Genomic DNA, 24,667 nt, shown 5'->3' with positions numbered 1-24,667 from the left:
CTCTGTGACACCACGACCTAGAGGGCCCTCCCTTAAGTAACCTTCTGCTTAAAACGGTTCAAAGCTTAGCTCGATCTTTCGGGCCATTGAAGAGAACAGAATTCAAAATAAATGCACAGGTTCTTAAACCGTGCGTGACGGGAGTCGGAGGTGGGGATGGGTGTCCGCTGGTCTCTCTAGGGTGGTCCTAAAAGTCCCTGGCCACGCCTTGGAGGTCGGCTCCGCGGGGTGCGGCCGGGGTCACCGCCGCAGGGTGCTGGGCTGCGGGGGCCGCGGTTCCTGGGAACGCCCGGGAAAGTCCCGTGGGTCGAGCGGGGGCGTGGCTGGGCCCGGCGGGGGTGTGGCCTGGCTCGGTAGGGGCGGGCGCGGGGCGGCTCTGCGGCCAGGCTGGGAAGAGGCGGGCGCTCGGCTCGCCATGGCCGCTGCGGTTTCAGTCTGAGCGGCGTCCACCCCGCGGTCCCGGGCCGCCCGGGCCATGCGGCCTCCGCCACTGTGGCTGCCGTTGCTGTTGCTCTGTGGGCTCGGCGCCGCGGTGTCTTCGCCAGGTAGGTGCGACCCAGAAGGCCCCTCCCCCCCACTCCCCGGGCTTCGGCGGGTGTCGCATCCGTGCGTGGGTGCCGCCGGGAGCCTACACCCGGCGCAGGGTGGGGGTCTTCGGCGGTTCCCGATCTGCGGGTTGACCGCGATCGGGCAGGGGACGGACCGGGAGGAATCTCCAAGAAGGAGCTCCAGTGAGTGTGGCGTGGACCACGGGGAATTCCAGGCCTGGAGCTGGAGAGCCCAGGTCGTTGTTGGCCGCTTGGTGCCAGGGAGATCTGCTGAAAGGCAGGACCAATATTTGTCTGTCTGGGCGGCATATAAAATCCTGGTACTCAGTCCCTCACGATCTTATAGATGGGGAACAGAAATGCCCGTGTCCCCTCAGTGTATGAAGACAGGGGGTCAGCTGAGCCACACTTTTAATCCCAGCTCTACCCTACTCCACTCACACAAGCCCTTTACCTGGATTCAGTTCCCCCCTCTTGTCCCCATCTGACTGTATTTATGAGCCAGTCATCAAAACCAACAAAAGAAAGACATCACTGACCAAAAACATTGTTCCTCCATGATTATGTTTTGCTGGATTCTTTCCCATGCAGAGATCATATTAAAGCTTGGGTATCTGGAGTCTACAGTGAGTGCGGGAGTTGTGAAAACACAGAACTCAGAATGAGGAGGGTCCTGAAGTTTCCGGCTGGGCCAGTTTGGGCTACTCGAAGACGGTCTTGCCTGCGTTGTTGTTTTTTGTTTTGTTTTAAGTTTGGCCATTAGTTAAATATGCTCACGAATTGGGAAGTTCCCTCCCATTGGCAGTGGTATTGAGGGGTTGATCCTGTGTCAGCATCCCAGCAAAGACCCTTAAGTTTCCTGTCTCCTTATGGGCAGAGGTGCACAGAAGGATGGATCGCTTACATAGTTAACTTATTCTCGAGGAGTCAGACAAAGGCTTCACTCTGATGTTCCCCATTTTGCCTTAAGCAATCCATGTCTGACACACCCACCCACACAGTTAAGTGTAGGAGAGCCTGCAGTTGTCTGAGATATCTATGAGCTGTGAGTTCAGAAGTCAATAGACGTATTTAGAAACTTTACAACTGACGTTTTCCTAATGATTAACTTTTATTGTATTCCAAAGTCGTGGCCTATGGCTCATTAACAACAAATTGGAGCCTTAGATATTTTTACAACGGTGGCCTTTTGTAAATCTCTTAGGCTCTCATACCCCTCTTTTAACAAATAATAAAGCAAAGTTTTCACACTTTTATGATAAGAAAAACCTTACTAGGGTATGTTTAAAGAAACTTTTTAGTCACAATGCAAAGTGAAAATATCAACAGTCCCCTTAGGCCAACAGATAATGAGAAGATTCCCCTCCATAGGTTATGAATGGACCTCAGGAATCATAAGATTGCTTTTTAACAAAGTAAGGATGTTTGCCTGCATGTATGTCTGTACCACTTGAGTTCCTGGTGCCTACGGAGGCCTAAAGAGGCCATCGGATCTCCCAGAACTGAGCTATAAGTAGTTGCGAGCTGCTGTGCGAATGCTAGGGCTCTAGACCATCTCCCCAGCCCCTGGAAACAAGGCTTTGAAAGAAACGTTTATAATTTTGTACTCTTCCAGGGAGTCAAGGATAGCATAACCATACTGTACCCCAGCGATCTGTAGTTGTGCTTCTCCCTTTGTTGGGTGGCAGCCATATGCTATAGATCAGAAAAACAAAACAAAAACAACATAATTGACAGTATGAATGAGACTCTTTAGTTATTCAGACCTGCATGGAAGGGTCAAGACTTCTGCTTGTAGTTGTGGCTGCTCCTTGTACTGTGGAGTTGGAGTATGCATACGTATGTGTCTGTCTGTGTGTCTGTCTGTGTGTATCTGTGTGTGTCTTGTGTTGTGTCTTTGTGTTTATGTGTGTGTATGTATCTCTGTGCGTCTGTGTGTCTCCGTCTCTGTGTGTATGTCTGTGTGAATCTCTATGTATGTGTATGTGTCTGTGTGTCTCTGTGTGTGTGTCTGTCTGTGTCTCTCTGTCGCTGTCTGTATTCTTGTGTGTGTGTGTGTGTGTGTGTGTGTGTGCGCGCGCGCGCGTGCGCACATACTTGAAGGAATGTCCAAACCAATGAGTGTTAGGAAATTTAATGTTTGGGTGTTGTTTCTTCAGGTGAAACTGTCCTGTCGTTGGATATATGATAATCCTAGCTTCTGTTTATTGAGACAAGTTGCTGAGGGCTGTATGTATATTTTTTCCCTTTTAATCTTCTTATTTTACTCCCAGGAGGAGACAAATGATCCAGGTTAAAACCAAACCAAACCACTTTCTATTGGGGATTTACTAAAAAGAATAACTTCATGGCTAGGACTGAGGGGTGAGGACTGTTTATTTCCCTGTCACATTTAAGTTGCTGGAGGTGAGGTCATTGGCGTCAGGCATGGTTCATGTGAAGCTGACCAAGAGGCAGGGAGAGGCTAGAACCAGGGAGTGGGTATAACCTTCAAAGACCCGTCTCTGCTGATCTATTCCTTCCACGCAGGCCCTGCACGCACAGGTCCCACTGCCCTCAAAATAGCTCCACAGACTGGAGACCCAGTGAGCCTGTGGAGGACATCTCCATCCCCTACCTAGACCCACTTAGGGCAGCAGCATTTGCTGTCAGTGCTGCCGACAGAAGTTCCTGGGAACAGGATGGGCAGAGCGGAGGAGAGCCCTCGCTGCTCCTGCAGAGGTCTGGGGTTTGGTGGTTCAGAGCCACCAATCAGGGGGTCAGACGCCGCCTGCCCTCCATGGCACCATCGAGCACATGGTAGCCACATAGCCCCATGCAGGCATACCCACACACACATAAATAAAAATAATGAATAAATCTTTTTAAAAAGTGAAAGGCAAAGCCAGACAGCATAGTCTGTCCTGTGTTTCTGTTTTTAAAGATGTGATTAATTAGGGGTTTAAGATAGCTTTTGGGGGTTGGGGATTTAGCTCAGTGGTGAGCGCTTGCCTAGGAAGCGCAAGGCCTGAGTTCAGTCCCCAGCTCAAAAAAAAAAAACCGGGGGGATAGCTTTTTGGGGATGGTTGGTAGAGATGCTTACTACCAACATTCTTGACTTAACTCTGAAATCTAGGATCTACATGGTAGCAGGAGAGAACACACACACACACACACACACACACACACACACACACACACACACACACACACGCTAAGTAAAGATGGCTGCTTCTTAGTTCCCAGTTCCCTAGGGTTCTTCCACCTGCTGCTCCTAGGACCATGACCTTTGTCCCTGAAACGCATGCTGCTCTCTGGCCTGGAGCACTGTGAGATAAAGTTTGTTTTCAGCCACTAAGTTTTGGATCAACGGCTGGAGAAACAATAGCAAACTAACATGGCCCCCATGCGTGGACACCAGGGCTTTAAAGACAGTGCACCTCCTATGAGGCAAAAGCTCCCAGATGCTAGGGGACTGAGCAAAGCTTTGTCATTCTCCATGCGTGCGCCCGTGGCCTCTGAGTCACAAACCACTCATGATAAGAGCTAACTGGGTGTAGTCTGCATGAACGTGCTCCTTGCACCTCAGCCACATACACTGCCCTCCTGCCTCACCCCAGGATGTCCTGGGATCCAGACACTTGAGACTTGATAGATTCCTAAGGACAGGATAGGTGTGTGGCCACACACTCCAGTTACCAAAGGCAGCTTTTCTGCACGCATGCCTCCCCTGAGAGGATGGACAGAGATCTACTGCAACCGTTAGCCACATTCTGCCAGGTAGTCTGGTCCCAGTGACTCAAAAGGTACAGGAGTCTTTAGAACCATCCAGAGAAGGTCAGCACACCTGCCATGGTCTGTGACATGAGATAAAACCACAGGCCAAACACAAAGAAAGCAAGGAGGAGGGCGCCTGGGCCTTGCATGGGTTCTGCTCTGTTTTGTCCATGGTTGACAGCTGTCTGTCAGTGCAGCGCTCATTCTCCACATCTTCCAGAGAGAAAGCACCCCTGAATCCACAGCATCTCAGCTTTTCTCTTCTTAAAGATTTATTTTATGTATATAAGTAAACTGTAGCTGTCTTCAGACACACCAGGACAGGGCACCAGATCCCATTACAGACGGTTGTGAGCCACCATGTGGTGGCTGGGATTTGAACTCAGGACCTCAGGAAGAGCAGTCAGTGCTCTTAACCACTGAGCCATCTCTCCAGCCCCACTTTTCTCATTTTCAACAGGTGTTCCCCACCCACCCAGTTCTTCAACGTATCTGTGTGGCACTGAGGAGTGACTGAAATATGAGCAGAGCCCGGAGTGGTGGGACACACCTACCTAGCACCCGAACTCACTCCTTCCTCAGAAAGACTGTACTAGGACTGTGCTGTGACTAATCCCTCTCTCGAGACCCAAATGCCTTATCTGGAGGCAAACACAAAAGACACTACCGAGGAGCCCAGAGTATCTATGTGTAAAGTCTGCGCTTCTCACCGCCCTCTGAAGGACTCCAGTGTGAATCACACTCAGGAGTAAAATCAGAGGAAGAGGGTGGAAGTGCTAGCAGGTTTATACCAGGTTTACCCCAGGGCTGGGTCTCAACAGACCCAGGTGGGGAGGCTCCCTGGAGAGGGAGCAGCAGAGCAAGGTCCCAAGTACAGTGTGTGCTGTTTCCCAGGGGGCAGTGAGGGGTTAGAGGGTGAGGTTCCAGGACAGGCAATCCAGAATGTGGAGAGGGCTGCCTGGGAGAGTGCTTTATGGTATGCGGACCGGCTAGCGCTTCCCTGTGGAGTCCACAGTTCTGGGACTCATTTTCTTCAGGGAGTAAGATTAGATAAGGTTCCCAAGAAACTCCCGGTGGAGGAGGCAGAGACAAAGCCGTGCTGTGTGAGGCTTCCCTTAGAGCCAGTCCGAAAACTCTGTCTTGCCAGGTTAGCTTTTTGTTGTGTGTTGGGCATCCAACCCAGGGCTTTGAACCACTAGACAAGTGTGTACCACTGAGCTCCAGCCCCAGGCCTGACGTGTATATAAAGCAAAGACAGGGATGGCTCCAAGGAAGATGAGGGGAAGGAGATCTGAGGGAGAATACAGCATGTGGAGGCGTCCGGAGCAGGGAAATGGTAGCTCAACATGACCAGCAGACTGGACCAGGCCCTGGAGACGGAGAGTGAGGAAGCACATGGCCCAAATGTCAGGATCACCTAGGAATGAGAAGCAGGGGGAGAAGCCGGTGTGGGCCTGGAGGCAGCAGACACTTGGTATGTTAATGTTACTAGGCACCAGGATTAGCCATTTGTCCTGAGTTCCTTTTGTATCTGAGAACTGAATAGCTCTTCCACTCGTGGTTAGAGTAAGTTTCTTTCTAACTTGGTCCCTAGGTGTTCCTCTCGATTGTGAGAATAGGGACCCGGCAGAGGAAGAAGGTATTCCTTCCAGTTCCTCCAGAGGCACGAGAGATGGTGAGGGGAGGGGTGTTAGGCAGAATATTGTCCTTTAGAGGATGTTCAGGCACGGATCTCCGGACCTTGGGGATACATGACCTGACAAAAGGGGCTTTGCAGGTATGACTGAGGTGAAGACCCTGACTGGGGATGATCCTGGATTCTGAGCTACACAGACTCACAGTCATTGCTGGGGTCCTTGAGAGATAGAGTAAGGAGCCATGAAACTGAACCAGAGAGAGGGCAACACAAGGCAGAGAAAGGGGCCACAAGCCAAAGAATGCCAGTAGCTTCCGGAGCACAAAGCGGGAGGAGCCCTGGGTTTTTCTCTGGGTGACTCCAGAAGGAGCAGGGCCCCTGCTGCCATCTCCACCCTAGGCCTGTTTCACACCTGATCTCGGAGTGACAATAAATGATAATGGGGTGAAGTAGATGAGATGCTACGACTCGGTTGGGAAACGCTCTTGTGTTTGGGGGATATGCTACAGCCGGGACAGAAACCCAATGCAGGCAGGAAAAGCTGTCTCAGATTTGTCCATGGGTGCCTGGCTTCCCCCAGGCCCTCAGTGAGCTGACCGGGCCTGCCCTCTGCCTTGCTGCTTCAGAGATCTGGCTTGGACCCCCTGCTCCCCTGAGGCCTGTGTCAATGGTCAGCAGTGTTGAGCAGCCAGAGGTCACAGAGGTGGAGGCCCTGGGCAGTCTGGATAGACAGGTGTCTGCAGCTGGTGGCGGTACGCCATGCTGCGGGGGCTGGAGGCTCCTCTGCACCCTTCTTCTGGCTTGGAAGGACTCCCTGAAAACATGTGGTTTGGGTTTCCTGCTTTGAATTCTGGAGCCTGTTTTTCTTCCCACCTTCTGAATATTTCTCATTAATCTTTCGATCAAAGAAAGAGTAACAACGATTTCCCTTCTGAGGGAAGGTTCCAGTGTTTTCAGTCTCTGAAGGATCCGCCTGACAGGATGGTTGGGGCTGATCTCTTTGGGAAGTCTGCTGCCTCCAGGGAACGCGGTCTTCTGTGACTTGTGTCTCTCAGGGCAGGGAGGCAATTTAAAAGTGTACACATTTCCACTGTGGCTTCAAGCTGGGATTCAGAGCGTTATTTAGATCTCAGCGATGGGATGCTGAGAGTTTTCGAGGAGCAGATGGTGTCTGCTCTTGCCCTCATGTCAAGCGCCTTTGGGAGTTGCCTATCTAATCTGGGGCATCTATATCCACACATACATGCAGGGTCACCTCGGGACCCCACCTGGGCCTAGGAGATGCCCACTCTTTGGGGTGTTCTCCTATTGACTAGGGTTATTCCTGCAGAAAGATGGAGTCCTGGGCAGCCCGCAGTCAAGTGTCACACGTGGAATATGTAGGAACCCAGTGTAGTCAGGCCGTGGTTATCACCACCTAGAGGGTGACCTAAAACATGCCTCCAACAGTGCCCTCCTCACAATGAGGCCCAGAGGGTGCGACAGGGGGAATAGGCACGCCCATCCCAGAACCAAACTGCAACCAGAGCTGTGTTAAATAAATGGTTTTCATAATGGGCACCGAAACGGTTTTTTGTTTGTTTGTTTGTTTTGTTTGTTTGTTTTTGTAATTCTGAATTTTCCCCTTCTCTCCCACCTGTTCCTCCTCTCCTTTCCTGTTCCTCCCAAGACTCCTTGTCCCAGCTTGCTGCCCCTCGGAAGCTGAAGCTTCACCTGTACAATGACGAGCAGATGCTAAGCTGGGAGCCTCCGCCCTCCAGCAACGACACGAGACCAGTGGTCTACCAGGTGGAGTACAGCTAGTAAGTGGATGCTCTGTGGGTCTGGGACCTTTGTGGGAGGTTGGATGAAAGCCTGGAGTCAGATCCTGACTAGGGCTCTCAGCACGACTGTGGTGAGACCTCCTGCACATTTAAAAGGTTCAAGGACAGAGATTTTGTCACCTCCTCCTGCTCATCAGAGGTGGATTTAGGTCTGGCTGTCAAAGAACACTGGCTGCTGGGACCTCCTTTAGGGGTGAAAGTTAATCCCTTTGTTCTGAACAGAGCAAGAGTCCACTTCCGCCCTGGGAAGGCAAGAGGCGACTTTCGGGTTTAAAACCTCAGCGCCCACTTAGGGATGTATTCGGCGCACTACAATGAGTTCTCAGTTTCTCACCTGGTTTTCTGTTCTGAATAATGGAGTGTTCGCACTCTTTGTTCTGCCTCTCACCTCCGTTTTGTGTTTCTCATCTCTGGCCACCACTTGATTTACAAAGAAGTATTCGCTAAGAAACTGGGCTCAGTGAAACAGTTTTGTTTTTTTTTTTTTGGGTCCTGTAAGTTAGTTGAAGATTACAGTGAAATCACTAGGCTCATGGTAGTAAACAAATTACCAGTTTGTTTTGAGAGACACATTCCCATTCTGCTCAGATAGCCCTGGAACTAGCGAGCCTCCCACCTCAGTCTCCAGGGGGTAGCTGAGACCCCACGCCTGTGTCACTGTCCTCTGTGCTTTCTTTAAAAGGCTTCCTTTCACCACAGAGCTTTGTAGTATAGTCTGACTTGTTTGACTCTAGGGGTTTTTGTTTGTTTGTTGGGCAGGTGGGTGTGTACACAAGTGTGTGCAAACCTCTCTCACACACACATACACACACACAAATTCAAGTACGCACACAGGCATGTGGAAGAGAGCATGGCAAAGTGCCTTCCTTAGTCCCACTACCCCCCTTTCTTGAGACAGTCTCTCAATGAACCCCGAACTCCAATTCAGCTAGATAGGCAGAGCCGGGATCTTCCTGTTTCTCCTCCATGCTTGCCTGTGCCCAGGACACTGGGGTTTTACAGGTTCGCTTGGATGCTGAGGGTCTGAACCAGGCAGGCAGTTTAACAACAGCCACTTCCCAGCCCCCTTCCTTTCTTTCTTTTTGGTAAACATTTTGTATCTTTTTATCAGAGGTTGAGATTGGTTTTAGTAAAAGAAGCATTGGTAAAAACTAGAGCAGGCTGGTCCTCCACCCCCACCCACTCTGCCGTGGCTCTGGTGAGGGGAAGAGGGCTTTGTTTTTGTTTGGCTTAAAATCAGTTTCCTTGTTTGAGGTTTTTGGTTTTTTGTTTTTTTCCTTGTTTGAGGTTTTTGTTTTTTTTTTGTTTTTTTTTTTGTTTTTAACTTATTTTGAGACTAAGACTTAAGAACTATGTTTGTCTGTGGTCAAGCAGAACTGGCATTGTACATGAAGCTTTTTAAGGTCTTGGTAGCAAAGCCAAATCCATAGGAGCGTCTAGGCTGTGTCAAGTTAGCAGTTAGGGCTGGAGAGATGGCTCACTGACTGCTCTTCCAGAGGACTCGAGTTCAATTCCCAGCAACCACTTGGTGGCTCACAACCATCTGTAATGGGATCTGATGCCCTCTTCTGGTGTGTCTGAAGACAGCACATAAAATAAAGAAGTAAATCTTTAAAAAAAAAAAAAGGTTAGCAGTTAAAATACACCATCGACCACACGCTCTCCCACAAAGCCTTAGGTAATTTCTGAAGCAGAAGTCCAGCATGACCCTGTGCACACTGTAGAGAGAATCTCTTGTCTCGAGCACTGTGTGGAAGTGTCACCTGTCAAGGAAAAGCAGACCGCCTTTTAGCAAAAGGCGGCAAGAAATATGTGGGAGTTCCGATAGAAAAGGGTGGAACTCTGGTAATTCATCAGAGGCGCTGGAGGTGGGAGAGGTAACCAGTTGTGTGGCACTCATAGAATAGAATAAACGGGTTATATAAGGCACGAGCTAGAAGGGAGTAAGCCAGAGCTTTCAGCCTAGGCATTTATTCATACGAAAGTCTCCGAGTCTTTATTCCGGGACAGAGAGGCCAGGTGGAAAAGCTCGTGGCCACAGCATGGAAGCCTGGATGACTCTGCTATTAGTAAAGCTTAGACCAACTGACTGGGCAGAGCTCGACGGACTGTATGACTGAGCTGTGTTCATTTCATCCTTCATTTAAATGCAGCCAAAATCACCGTATTATTGTCCTCTATATGCAAAGGGATCCATCCCTTCCCTCAGAACCCCTATCTCCCTATAAGTCTGTCTTCTGAGAAACGTTCTTAAAAATTGTTCCGAGATGGGTGGTGGTGGCTCACACGTTTAGTCCCAGCACACAAATGCACATAAAAATAAAACACAGAATCTTAAAGCTTTAGAGGAAGCTGGTACAGTGTATATCTTGAATGGACCTACCATAACAGCAGCCACAAGAGGCCAGTCGTTCACATTCATAGGGCATGGTTCCGTTCAGGATGACGGAGCCTGCTGAGACAGACAGCACCTCAGTCCCTGGCTCTGACCGGGGCTTCAAGTTGAAGAGAAACAGAGAATCACTGTCGATGGGTACCAGATGGGGGCTGGGGGGAGGGGTAAGTGACAACACATTTTAAAAATTGGTCATACTGGTCTTCTCTCTTTGTGCATATCCCGAGAGCGTTGAACACCTGAGTGGGCGTGGCATATGAATTAATCTGGTCAAGAGTGTCTGGGCTTGACCTTGGCCGAAAGGATGAGCGGGTGCCGATCCTTTGGGGGAAGTCGGTGTCTCCAGAGAACCGTGTTAGGCATGAAGAGAGGATTCTGTGAATTGAGATCTTGCTTGCTTTCCCAGCGTCGATGGCTTTTGGCATAGGCTGCGGGAGCCGAACTGTACGGACATCGCAGAGACCAAGTGTGACTTCACAGGAGGCGGCCGCCTGAAGGTTTTCCCATACTCATACACAGTGTTCCTGCGGGTTCGAGCCAGGCGCGGACAGCACACTTCCCACTGGGCGAAGCTGGATCCATTTCAACACTATGAGAATGGTAAGAATTGGGGAGAAAGCTGTACAGGGCTGGAGAAGCCACTCGGCTGGTAAGAGCTCCTCTGGCCCTTGTTCCCAGCACCCAAACTGGGGAGCTCACACCTGCCTGAAACTCCAGCTCCAGCTCCAGCTCCCTTTCCTGGCCTCCTGCTGCACCCACACCCACACACAGATAAGTAAAGAAGACACACCTTTAAAAACAAGTGTCACAGGCCCAGGTTTTCTCTGCGGGCCTCTTTGGTGGTCAGTATTGAACCCACGGCTTTGGTCCTGGTGCTCATCCTAATACGCCAGAGACAAGTGGTAAGGCTGTCCGAGACCACTGACCCTCAGGCTGATGCTAAAGGAATAGGCTCTGGGACCCTAAATTTGATGCCACGCCTGTTATTGTAAACACTGTTTTATGGGAAGACAGTTACAGCCATTTTTTTGTTGTTGTTGTTTTTTGTTTGTTTGTTTTCTTGATGTGGTGCTAGGAAGCAAGGACCTGTTACCTCCCAGGCAGATGCTGCACTGCTGAGCCCCCATACAGACGCACGTACATGCACACACACACACACACACACACACACACACGAGCATGCACACACACATACACACGCGTGCGTGAATACAAAGTATAAGACAATAGAAGTGACCACTGTCGAGATAGATAGTTCATGCTCTAGTAAGCAGGTACAGTATTTTGGCTAGGGTTTTTTTTTTTTTTTTTTTTTTTAAGACATATAATCCTGGGTAGCACGCAGATTTTACTGTATCACTACCGCAAAAATGTGACAGAAAATTGAAAATAAAGATAAATAAGTTAATAAACAAATAACCCCACCCCACCCCCAATAATCCAGAACCATTAAAGTGCCAGCTTATTTAAAAGTGAGCTGGGGGTTAAGGGTGGCGCACACCTTTAATCACGGCACTTGGGAGGTAGAGTCAGGCAGATGTCTGTGAGTTCAAAGCCAGCCTGGTCTACATACAGAGAGAGTTCCAAGCTAGACAGAGCCACACACTGAGAGATCCTGTCTCAAAAGATCAACAGTGAAGGAAAAACCCAACAATACGGTAAATGTTACACTATGCCTATACTTAGTCCTGTTTACCTACATGTAACATGTATAGTTTACACATGAACACAGGAGACTGGGATCCTTGTATGAGGGCAAACATGCAGTGTCTTTTTCTCTCTGAGTTCAGTCCCTCGCTTCACATGATACTCTCCAGATCCAAGCCTACCTGTCTGCAAATTTCAAACCTTGCACTTCCTTTCCACCCTGAATGAAAACTTCCCTCCACCTTAAGTTTCTGTTCTGTTTCTCTGGGCTTCTGATGCCTGCGGTGATTCTAGAAGCTTTGCTTACAGTCAGATGACTCCCAGCTGAGAAACAGCACCTCAGCTAGAACATCTTAAATGCCTTGTGCAAGGCCAAACCCTTGAGGTGGGCTGCATGCCCCTCCCTGATGGGGACCAGGAAACAACTCCATGTAGCTCTAATAGATTCTGGCTCAGAGGGCCTTTCAGCAGGGCCAATCCTGCACCTGCCAACACTCCGTGGGTTCTACAAGGGCCTTTCCTTCTGCTTGGCTGCTGGCTCCCCGGTAAACCTCATATTCAGAATGGGTATCTGGGTGGAGCTGGTTGCCTGTGTAAGTTAAATGTGTGTGTACACACAATGCAGATGTGTATTGGGTTTAATAGGCATTCACAGTGTACATGGGCGTCTGTGTGTCACTCATGTGAAGTCTTTGTGATTCTATTTCAGTTACTGTTGGACCTCCAAAAAACATCTCGGTGACCCCAGGGAAAGGCTCCCTCGTCATACACTTCTCCCCTCCCTTTGACGTGGTCCAGGAGGCAACTTTTCAGTATTTTGTCCACTACTGGGAAAAGACAGAAACCCAAAAGGCAAGGACTCTTTCTTTTTTGTTTATGTTTTTTTTCCCTCTTTAAGAGTTTCTTGGGGTTGGGGATTTGGCTCAGTGGTAGAGTGCTTGCCTAGGAAGCGCAAGGCCCTGGGTTCGGTCCCCAGCTCCGAAAAAAAGAATTAAAAAAAAAAAAAAAAGAGTTTCTTTTTTTTTTTTTAAGATTTATTTTATGTATGTGAGTACACTGTAGCTGTCTTCAGAAATATCAGAAGAGGGCATTAGATGTCATTACAGAGGGTTGTGAGCCACCATGTGGTTGCTGGGAATTGAACTCAGAACCTCCGGAAGAGTCAGTGCTCTTAACCGCTGAGCCATCTCTGCAGCCCCCTAGAGTTTCTTAGAAGAAAGAAGAAAGATTTCCACGTGAGATGGAAGACTAGGATCACCGGTGTCTCCTAGAGCTTGAGCCCTGGGCCCATTTTAGTCTCCCTGCTGTCCTGAGCCCTCCTCTGCCGGGAGGGTCTGAGCCCTCTTTGGGGTCATCCATTCCCGCTGTCTGGTTCCATTCCTGGACTTTGCTGCTTCCTGGCGTAAGATGGATTTGCTATACCTGGACCTCGGGAAGGCCTAGGGACCTGTTTCTTTTCAAACAATTTAGTTAGTTAGGCCTGGCAGATGGCAGTAGATTTGTGATGTCATTTCAGTTACTGTCACCACGGGAGCAATGCCAGGACAAGGCCCAGGTGGCCTTGCTCTCTTCTTTGATGTCAACCCCTCACCTCTACCCCCACCCGTGGACCGAGTGACAGTGGTCTGCAGTGTCATGTAAAGGGTTTGATTGGTTTGCAGAAGTTCACACAGAATGGAGACGGCCTAGAGGGAGACAGGACAAGGCAGGTGCTTTAATCAGTCTCAGCCTCCAGACAGGTGTGGCCAACCGAAGGGCTGACACAGCCTGAGGCAGGAGTCCAGCTACCCCCTGAGGACATGAATGCCTGTCCTTTCAACCACAGAGGGAGTAGCACATTCACTTCAGAGACTCTTGGGGAATAAAGAGGCACTGCAGGATGCTTTCTCTCCCTTGTCTAACCATACAGATGGTTCTTTTATTGTCTGCATGTGAGGGTGTGTGTGCACGCAGGCTTGCACGCAGCTCCACACACCCATGCGTGTGGAGGCCAGAGGGCGACTTCAGATGGCCTCCTCTGTTTTTTGAGACAGGCTCTCTTCCTGAACCTAGAGCTCACCATTCTTGCAGACTGACTGGCCACTAAGCTCCAAGATCTGCCTGTCTCTGCCCCCCAGTGGTGGAGATGAGAAATGGAACGTCAACATGCCGCAGTTTGCATAGGTGCAGAGGGAGTGAACCCAGCTTCTGTGATCACACAGCAAACGCTGTGCCCACCAAACCATCTCCCCAGCCCAAGGCGTTAATTTTACAGGAGAAAAATTTCCACACTACTAGAAATTAAGATTTGTGACCTTCTGGTTGCCTCAGGCTTAATGGGTCCTCGTAGCCCCACGGTCCTATTACCATTTGGTTGTGTTCACTGTGTACTTGGGGAGTCATTAGAAAAGCTGGAAGCTGCGTGGCCCTGTCTGTCTGTCTGTCTAACCTGTGTGGCTCTCATGCCGTCTACACAGGTTAAAGGCCCTTACAAGACCAACTCCATTGTGCTGGATGATTTGAAGCCATTCAGAGTATATTGTTTACAAACCGAGGCCCAACTGATTTTGAAAAACAGAAATATTGAACCGCACGGGCTCCCGAGCAATGTATCTTGTCATGAAACAACAGCAGATGGTAAGACATGCCTTCATTTATCCGTTACCTGCTCGCAAAGGCTTCTCTTGAAATAGTGACAATAGCTCGCTGTGGTGTGGCCAGTGGCGGGAGCAGCCCCGGAAGTTCTTACCTGACAGGAGAATTAGGTCTGCAGCAGCAAGGGCTGTGTTGGGCAGACTCCACAACACTTGGGACCAGGAGTATGTCAGATTTGTGGTCGTCTTGTTTCAGATTTTAAAATATTTGCGTATACATGATGAGGTGTCTTAGGGATGAAGCCTAAATCTGAACAGAAAATTCCCTTATGTTTTTCATAGACACCTTATATGCGTAGCCTGAAGGAGGTTTTGTATAATGTTTTTAGTACACTGGTATGGGATTTTTACTGCAGTTTTTGCTTACTTTGTGTGTGTGTGCGCATGCATGTGCGCGCACACGCGTGCATGTATATGTGTGTACGTGTGAGTGCACTTGAGTGGCAGTCAGAGGACACTGATATTATGACAGGGCAGGCAGAGGATGTGCACACTGCCCTCTGCTGTCACACCTGGGTCTGCAAGATGAAACACCAGCCTGTCAGGCTGATAGGCAGGCCCCTTTACTCACTGCTCCAAGCGCACTTGGGCTTGCACTGTGGCCCCTTGGATGAATTTGGATGTGGAATTTCCCGTTTGTGGTATTACAGCAGGGCAGGTTTTGACCTTGGAATAGAAGTTTTCAGGTCAAAATTATTAGCTTAAGTCGAGGGCAGAGGGCAGAGGGCAGAGAGCAGGGGCGAGGCGTGGGTTTTCCTGGGACAAGAACACGGCCCAGCGTGAGGATGAGGCGTGGGCACGAGGTGTGGGCATGGACGGCTGCTCACTCACTTTTCTGTCACCATCTTTAGCGTCCACCAGTCTGCAGCAAGTCATCCTGATCCTTTTTGGCATCTTCATGTTGCTGCTGGCGCTGACGGGAGCCTGCTTCATCCTGTTCCTCAGATACCAAAGCCGGGTGAAATACTGGTTTCAAGCTCCACCAGACATCCCAGAACAAATAAAAGAGGTCAGTACGCAGACGCAGGAGTGACCCGCTGTGACACTCACATGGGAGGAGAGAACTGACACCCGCGTTGTCCTCTGCCCACACACATACATCCACACAGAATAGCTAAGTAGTAAAATGAACGTTGTGTTAGGTCAGTGTCTGTCTAAACACGCGGCATCCGGGAGATGACTTAAAGGTTTCCCAGGTTGACACGGAGAGTAACGGTTCCGGATGGTGCTTAAGGGCTCCTCCTGCCTCTTGGGTACGGCCCTCAGAGGAACTGAGCCTGGGTTACCACCCAGTCCTGGATGATGTTTCTCCGGGGCAGAAATCTAAGGTTTTGGTGTACTTTCTTGGGAAAGTGTGAAGAACTACCAGACGCTGCTGATGTTACATGAGAGCAGAGAGCGGTTTCAGCTTCTGTGTCTGGGGTTTCACACCACACACATGTGACTTCTGTTCCTCTTTCTGTTGGCCATTTGCACTTCTAAGAGCTGCGGGCAGAGCCTTGGAATCCTGAGTTTATAGCCAAGGGCAAAAGGGAAAGAAAGTTGGGGGCTGTGAGACCCCCCCTCTTCACTGTGAGGACCCCAGCCTCACCCAGACATGTCCGGGGTTGTGTGTAGGTAGAAGTGGGGGCTAGAACTTAGGGATGTTCCCTGCTTTATCCTGACATAGCTGAATGAAAACTGAAGACTACTTTTATTTTATTGGGCAGGGTGTGCGTGTGTGTGTGTGTGTGTGTGTGTGTGTGTGTGTGTGTGTGTGTGTGTGTGTCTGTGCGCGTGCGTGTGCGCGTGCGTGCACGGGCAGGTCAGAAGACAACTCTTGTGAGTCAGTTCTCTCCATTTATCATACATGTCTTGGGAACCAAGCTCAGGTGGTCAGGCTTGGCAGCAAGCACCCTAACCTAAATGTTGTTACATTTCTTAAATATTTTAAGGTTTATAACCCACTAAGCAGGCGCTGAGGATGGGGAGGGGGAGAGGGATTCCTACGTTCTCTGTGTTCTGCCCTTCACAGCTCTCATCAGATGAACAGAGGATGGAACACAGGTCCTTGTACTTTCTGGACAAGCATCCTTGCTCTAGGTACACCTAGGCCTGGGCCATTACAGAGCCAAGGCGTGAGAGGCAGGCACATGCTGGAAGTCAGGGCTACAGAGCCAAGGCGTGAGAGGCAGGCACATGCTGGAAGTCAGGGCTGAGCATGTGTTGGCAGCAGATTGTGCCCCCCAGGATCACAACAGTCACAGTAATGATTGGTGGTGGGGGTGGTATCATTTCATTGATGGACAAAGTAAGGTTGTGCTAATTATGACTACACTGAGTTCAACTAGAAACCTTGTATGTGACTGTGTGTAACTGGCTGGCCGTCTACCCTTTTCTAGTATTTAAAGGACCCAGATCAGCTCATCCTGGAGGCCTTGGACAAGGACGGTTCGCCGAAGGATGAGGCCTGGGACTCCGTATCAATCATTTCGTCTCCAGAGAAGGAGCAGGATGATGTGCTCCAAATACCCTGAGGCAGGCCACGGTCTCTGCTTGCACAGAGGACAATGATCAGGGCAGCTTCCAGAGACTGCCACTGCCCCAGGGACATCTGCCGCGGCTTGGGGGGGACGGGGGATGGTATATTGTTTAGTCTTTATGAGTTTTCTGGATCCTGCAAGTATCTAAAAGGACTCCACAGAAAGGAATCTCAGGAAAAGAAAGGTTCCTCTCAAACACTAAAAGACAGTCAGTCCCATCACTGGCAGCCTACGCGGCTACAGGCCTGAGGTTCTTTCTTCAGTGTTAGCTGCTCTGGCCGTCAGAAGACTGGTTCCTCGGCTTCACTCTGGAAGATGAGTTGTCCCAGGCATCCCAGCCTGGCACAAAGAGGGGCCCTCAGTGTCCCCTTCATGTCCAGTGTGATGACTTAAATGTGACTACCCTAGGCTCAGTGTTTGCCTAGCATGTACAAGGCCCACCCCAACACCTCACGCACATGGAGGTGGTTAATCTTGTAAATAATGTCCGATAATTTAAGTCTTTTTTTTTAACCTAGAAATAAAAGATTGTATATTAAACTTTTTTCTAAAAAGTCTATCTGCTGAGTGGAGGTGGTACACACCTTTACTCCTGGCTCTTGGGAGGCAGAGGCAGGAGGGTCTCTGTGAGTTTGAGGCCAGCCTGGTCTAGAGTGAGTTCCAGGACAGCCAGGGCTGTGAAGAGGGATTCTATCTCTCTAAATAATAGATAGATAGATAGATAGATAGATAGATAGATAGATAGATAGATAGACAGACAGACAGACAGACAGACAGACGGACGGACGATAGGTAGGTAGATAGATGATAGATGGATGGATAGATAGACGGATGGATGGATGGAGGATAGATGATATAGATGGATAGACAGATGATAAATGGATGGATAGATGGATAGATGACAGACAGATGGATAGATAGATGGATAGATAGATAGTAAGTAGGTAGATAGATGATAGGTAGATGATGGATGGATAGATAGACAGAAAGACAGATGATAGGTAGATGATAGATTGATAGATGGATGGATACATGGATGGATGGATGGATGGATGGATGGATAAATGGATAGATAAACAGATGGATAGACAGATGATGGGTAGATAGATGGATGGATAGATAGGTGGGTGGATAGTAGATGGATGGATAGATAGATAGAGTAGATAGATAGATAGATAGATAGATAGATAGATAGATAGATAGACAAACAAACTTTAGAATATTTGTATCTAAGCTCCTACTTTCTTTTTTTTTTTTTTTTTTTTTTTGGGGCTGGGGACTGAACCCAGGGCCTTTCACTTGCTAGGCAAACGCTCTACCACTGAGTCAAATCCCCAACCCCAAGCTCCTACTTTCTTAAGTTACACTTAGTAAAGCAGATGAGTCTGCAGGAGACTTAGCAAGAAAGAAGTTCCTACCATCTCATCCCTTAGTTCTTCAAAGCCAAAGGACACCACAGTTCACAAATGAGTCACACTGTTTGGCCCAGCGGGCCACCAACCCTGTTACCTAGGAGCACACCTGAGCTGACTGCCACTCTTGCTTGACTTCCCAAGGGCCCCTTTAAAACCCTTTGGCACAATTTAACATTCAGGAAGGGATGCACAGCTCCTTCCTTTCCCACTATGCACACGGCCCATGTGGTCCGCGGTGAGGAGCCCTGCCCACAGCCTGTCCTGACAGTGGGGGAGCCTCGCCCTTGTTGGCATAGCCACTTCATCCTGTTGGGCCCTGTGGGAAGCGGGGAGCCTCTCTAAGTAGACATTGTGTATCCGGCCATCTTGGTGGTGGGATTGAGGGCATTAAGGGTTATAAGGACAGGGCTGGGCTAAGGACTCAGTAGTCAGTGCTTGCCTAACATGCCCAGGGCCTTGAGTTCCATTCCAGGCACTGCAGAAAAGGATAAGGGAGACACCCCCACTGCAGTCCCTCCATTTGGAGGAGGGGGTTAGTTCTGAGTGTAGTCAAGTTGACACCCAAGAGTAGCCATCACAAACTGGGGGGTGAGATTGGTCTCTTGTCCTGGGGCAGGAGGTGGCTGTGGCTGAGCCCCAAGGGCAGCCAGATTGGCTGAAGGTGGCAAGAGTGCCAGTGGGGGAGCATGGAGCCCAAGCTCTGAGCAAATACTTTCTAGAAGTGGGGAGTGGGGCAAGCTATCTAAGCTTATTCTCTGAATGAGGGGCTGACCCGGACACATTCACCTACCGAGACGTCAAAGAGCCACAAATTGGCATGTTTCTGTAGTTAGCTTTTGAGACAAGCTTGCCGTGTAGCTCTGGCTGGCATGGGACCATCTATGTGGAACACACTGGCTGTGTGGATCAAGCTGGCTTCAGCCTCACAGGGCATGTGCCACCACACCCAGAAGAAACAGAAAAGCAGTTTTACAACCCTCTTCACCATCCTAACGAACCACACAGGTCCTTATTGACGACGATGGTAAGTCAATTAAAAGTTTGAAGTCCCTTTTATTTATGGCCTGAGTGGGCCTGCGTCTCTAAAAGCTCTCTCGGTGTCCAAGCGCAGGAGGATACAAAATTTTTAAAGGCAAAAAGCACAAAGACCGTACATCTAAGATGACAGTCGGGGAAGCCGTGAAATGGTCATTCCTGGCAGAACATGGTAATTATTTTGGACATAAGTTGGTGATTATTTTTGAATTATATCTTTCCTAGTTATTTTAGCTTCGTTGTTTTGGTTAATGCATATGGACCATGGGGAAGGCCATGGAAACCTCAAATGTGTCCAAGGCAGATGCGAAGACACTGTGGGGAGGGGTGGTGAGGGCTGAGAACTGTGTAAGGAAACACGAGATAAATGGAGTCAGAACAGGATGGTGGACGGTGGTCCTTCACCACTCCAACTCAGTACATGCAGAACATGGAACAGACCTGCCTATTGAAAGGACCAGAATATTTTGAATAAGAAAGATACTGGTATATATTTTTCTCCCAAAGAAAGGCCCCGTCTGCCTTGTAAAATAAACAGCTAGTCAATAGGATTGATTCTTGCGCTAATTCGAAACGTTAATTTCTAACCAGAAGTCCATCACCCGTGAACTAAACTGCTGGGCACTGTCTTACCATAGAGCAGCTGTAACAGCGGTGTCTACCCACTGGCTAAAGTCATTCCCTGCTGTCCTCCCACAGCATGGGAGGGTTCACAGCCATTTTTATAGCTTTACATAACTGGAGGAACAAACCAAAGGTATGGGCCGAGGATATGGCTCAGCAGTTAGGGTCCTGTTGCTCTTCCAGAGGACCTGGGTTTTGGTTCCCAGCACCCACACAGGGTGGCTCACAACTACCTGTAACTCCAGTTCTGAGGGATCTGACGCCCTCCTCTAACCTCTGTAGGTACCTGCATGCACGGCGAGCATACAGACAGTCACAAACACTACACAAATAAAAACTAAAAGTGTAAAGAGCACACCTCAAACCACATGAGAGTGGTTTGGAATTCCAGTGTCCGTGAAGTTTTTTTTTGTTTTTTTTTTTGTTTTGTTTTGTTTTTTCGGAGCTGAGGACCAAACCCAGGGTCTTGCGCTTGCTAGGCAAGCGCTCTACCACTGAGCTAAATCCCCAACCCCGTCCGTGAAGTTTTATGGACAGCTGATGAGGCACCCTCATTCTCGCGCAGTCTGTGGTCACCTTTACACCGCCAGGCAGACTTGAGTAGTTACTAAGAATATATGGTTCACAGGGCCTTATGTTTACAACACCTGGCCTTCTGTGACAAGGTTGCTGGCCTAGTTTATGGCGTGGTTACTATACAATCACAAAGAGATCCACTCTTATCATCAAGGTTTATGATGTAGGGGTCAGGGGTCATAAATTATAAGAGGGGACACTAAATTCTTGTGTGCATACTATAAAGCATGTTATGAGTCAGGAAAGGCTGTGTGCACACAGAATGCAGGATTGGTCATCCCAAGCCGATAGAATTAGCTGGACCAAGCACTAACCTATACGGAACCTCTCGCTTTAAGTCACCTTACTTCCAAGCGCAACAGATTTTCTTCCTGAATAAGCAGACACATTTCGTGTGCCTGCCATGTCAGAGTGTTCTACAGCACAGTGTCAACCGCTTCCCATGCACAAAATCTTCTCTGCAAGACTTTAGTCACTCAAAATGTTAATCTGTAAATTCAGTGTTCCTGGCCAGAGGTAAAGCCGCTCAAGGAACATGGGAACATCATGGGGGAGCTGCATAAGTCCATTTTACAGCCTTTGCCCAACTGGGGGTTGGGGGGAGGGCAGTAAACCGACATCAAAGGGCTTTCAAGTTTCTGGTGCTCCAAAAGTCAAAGCTCCCACAATCTCTACCCCAGCATAGCATCCCTATGGCAGCATAACACCCCATAGTCTGGAGCAACTGCCTGTCTGCACACTTACTCTGGAGATGTGAAGCCCCCGTACGCCACCAGAGCAACTCAAGGGGCGGGCGCTTCTATCTGAAAGCCCCAGGGAGAACATTTCAACCTCCATGACACTGCTACAAAAGGAGTGGGGTGGGCAGGCTCAGAACAGAATCCTGGGCACACCCCAGTGTGGAGGTGTGGGAGGCTGAGGAAGGAAGAAGGGACTCCAGTTCACACACACACACACACACACACACACACACACACACACGGACATCCATACACCATACACACAAGTAAAATAAACTTTAATGACTGCAAAGTATATTTAAGCACAAAAATGTCACAATGAAACACACTTTTGTAAACTAACCAAAAACATAATTTTAAAAGATTTCTTATTATTTTATGTTTTATGTGTATGACTGGTTTTTTTTTAAGACTTATTTATTTATTCTATATAAGTGCACTGTAGCCGTCTTCAGACACACCAGAAGTACAAATGGTGGTGAGCCACCATGTGGTTGCTGGGAATTGAACTCAGGACCTCTGGAAGAGCAGTCAGAGCTTTTAACCACTGAGCCATCTCTCCAGCCCCTATGTGTATGACTGTTTGCCTGAATGTATGACTGCTCGCCGTGCACATGCAGTACCCCTGGAGGTCAGAAAGGGGATCAGAGTCCCTAGCACAAGAGTTATAGAAGATTGTGAGCCATCATGTGGGTACTGGGACATGAACCCAGGACTTCTGGAAGAGCAGCCATCTTCCCACCACCACCAACCCCCCCCCTCCAAACACAATTTTAAAATATTTTTAAAAATATTCATGGAGAAATGTATGGAAACCACTATCTAACTTCCCCTCATTACAGCATGCCATGTGAACTGTAAGTCCAAGTGGGTGCACGTGTATGTGTATGTGTATGTGTGCATGCATGTGTATAGGTCCACCTCAGGTGTCATTCCTCAGAGACCATTCGCCTTGGTTTTCAGGAGCGGGTCCCTCACTGACCCACAACTCACCAATTAGGCTGGGCTGGCCGGCCAGAGAGCTCTAGGAATCTATCATAATCTACCCATCCATAGCCCCAGCCCAAATCTCACAGCAAAAAGCTTTTTTAAAAAAAAAAAAAATGGGTGCTGAGAGATTGAAGTCAGGTCTTTGTATTTTCTTTTCTTTTTTTTTTTAAGATTCTTTTTTTTTTTTAGATTTATTTATCATATACAAGTACACTGTAGCTGTCTTCAGACACACCAGAAGAGGGCATCAGATCCCATTACAGATGGTTGTGAGCCACCATGTGGTTGCTGGGAATTGAACTCAGGACCTCTGGAAGAGCAGTCAGTGCCCTTAACCACTGAGCCATCTCTCCAGCCCAGGTCTTTGTATTTTCAAGGCCAGCACATTACCAACTGAGCCAGCCCCTAATCCACAATGCACTTTTTACAGAGCTCTAATTTAAAAAAACAAAACAAACAAACAAAAAAACCCACAGTGGGGGAACTAAAAAGATGTTTACCCTAATTCAGTCCAGGGTTCCCAGGCTTCTTTGACACTGCTTTTCCTGGGTCCCTGAAAGGCCTTGAATGTTCCGGAAGCAGTTTAAAAGTGTGAGCTGAGTGAAGAGCAGGACTTTAAGGTCATGAAGAAAGTCTGAGTCACCAACGAGCTATCTGACCTCTCTGGACCCAATAGGGAACTTCAGAGGAGAGAATATAGGACACACTGTTCCCAGAACTCTTTATGTGAAGCAGAACAATGACTCAGGCCACTCAGAAGCTGGGTGCCTAAACTGGCAGTCATAAAAGGGGGAACAGTGGCCTGTCATAGGAATGCTGGGGGAGAATCAGGCAGTCGGGGCTCTCAGCCACTACCCTCGTCACTCCGACCCCCACACTGGCCAGCCCTGCTACTGGCTGAAGTATATTTGTGACCCCAGAATCAATATTTGGGGTGATTTCCTGATCCTTTAAGGATACATGTAGAAAGTTCTAAGTCGTCTGAAGAGGCTGGTACAAAAACAAGGGTCTAGTCTGTGTGGTAACGTGTCTTTCTCACTTCTGTTCTTGCTAGTGTTCATGTGGCCTCCGAGGGCAGAGTTCAAGTTCTGTCTAGTGTTCAGCTGCAAGAAGGTTGTAACGTCAGGTTCAATGTAGTACATCCACAGTGTCTATTGAACGAGGTGAGATACAAGGCAGTCCTGATCAAGGGGACCCGCATTGTGTCCAGTGGCTCTCGGGGACCTAGTCTTGTCTTTGCTCTAGGGACAAAGGTTTAGTGTTCTCCAACCATGGGAGAAAATCTAAGAAGCGAGTGTATCTGGAGTGTCAAGTCCAAGGTTTCCTTCTTAAGGGGAAAAAGGAAGTGGAGGACATCTGGGGATGGTATGGTGACGTGTTAGGGATGGTTATGGTGACGTGTTAGGGATGGTTATAGTGACATGTTATTTAGCCTAATTTAATCATTTTACAATGTATTATTTGTTTTGTTTTGTTTTTTGTAAATTACAGCCTAGGGCTGTAGAGATGGCTCAGTGGTTAAGAGCACTGACTGCTCTTCCAGAGGTCCTGATTTCAAATCCCAACAAACCACATGGTGGTCACAACCATCTGTAAAGAGATCTAATGCCCTCTTCTGGTGTGTCTGAAGACAGCGACAGTGTGCTCATCTATAATAAATAAAGTAAATCTTAAAAAAAACAAAACAACAATAACAAAAAACCTACAGCCTGGCACACTAACCCACACCTTTAATCCCAGCACTTTGGAGGCAAAGGCAGGGAGTTCTCTGTGAGATCCAGGACAGCCTGGTCTACAGAGTGAACTCTAGGACAGCCAAGGTTACATGGAGAAATCCTGTCTTGAAGAAAGGAATAAATAAGAAAATAAATAAGTAAAAGTACTCCTTCGTACTCTCCGGATACATACCATCTGTTAATACCTAGAAAGCAAGTATGAAGTTAGTGAAGTTCAGGGAATGAGAACGGGAAATGTGGACTCTTTAAACATTAAACAGTCCGTGCAAATAAATTAGTTCATTTTTAATAAAACCAAAGCATCGTAGAAAGCTATTTCTAAGAAAATGGTAATAGGCTGTAAGAAGAGAGGTTGGGTCACGATCTCCTCACAGTGACTAACCCTGCCTGGCTCCCCTCAGCAATTCTCAGAAAGCAGCAGCCTGTCAGCCGCAGCGACTGTCAACCCCTCTGCTTCCCTTTCACCAGAACAGTTCACGGAGCGGTGCGAATGATTCTCAGGCCAGGGCTGAAGCTCAGTGACCCAGGTTGTACTGAGCAGGCTCAACTGCAGCACACACGCTCTAAGATTCCCACTTCAATGAGCTTCTA

At 48.6% G+C, this 24,667-nt stretch overlaps 1 protein-coding gene across 1 annotated transcript; it reads left to right on the top strand.

Annotated features, from left to right (window-relative positions):
• The first annotated feature begins 360 nt into the window (after window positions 1–360).
• On the top strand, window positions 361–17,517 carry Ifngr2 (interferon gamma receptor 2). The gene is made up of 7 exons (XM_032900435.1): window positions 361–545; window positions 7,610–7,742; window positions 10,565–10,758; window positions 12,515–12,657; window positions 14,262–14,421; window positions 15,290–15,447; window positions 16,820–17,517. Exons 1-7 carry the CDS (start codon window positions 476–478, stop codon window positions 16,952–16,954), a joined length of 993 nt encoding a protein of 330 aa, XP_032756326.1. The 5' UTR covers window positions 361–475; the 3' UTR covers window positions 16,955–17,517.
• Window positions 17,518–24,667: the final 7,150 nt, after the last annotated feature.

Source organism: Rattus rattus, chromosome 4 (genome assembly GCF_011064425.1).
Source record: "Rattus rattus isolate New Zealand chromosome 4, Rrattus_CSIRO_v1, whole genome shotgun sequence".
NCBI lineage: Eukaryota > Metazoa > Chordata > Mammalia > Rodentia > Muridae > Rattus > Rattus rattus.
Note: the sequence above shows the minus strand (reverse complement) of the source record. Positions and strands in the feature narration are given on the sequence as shown.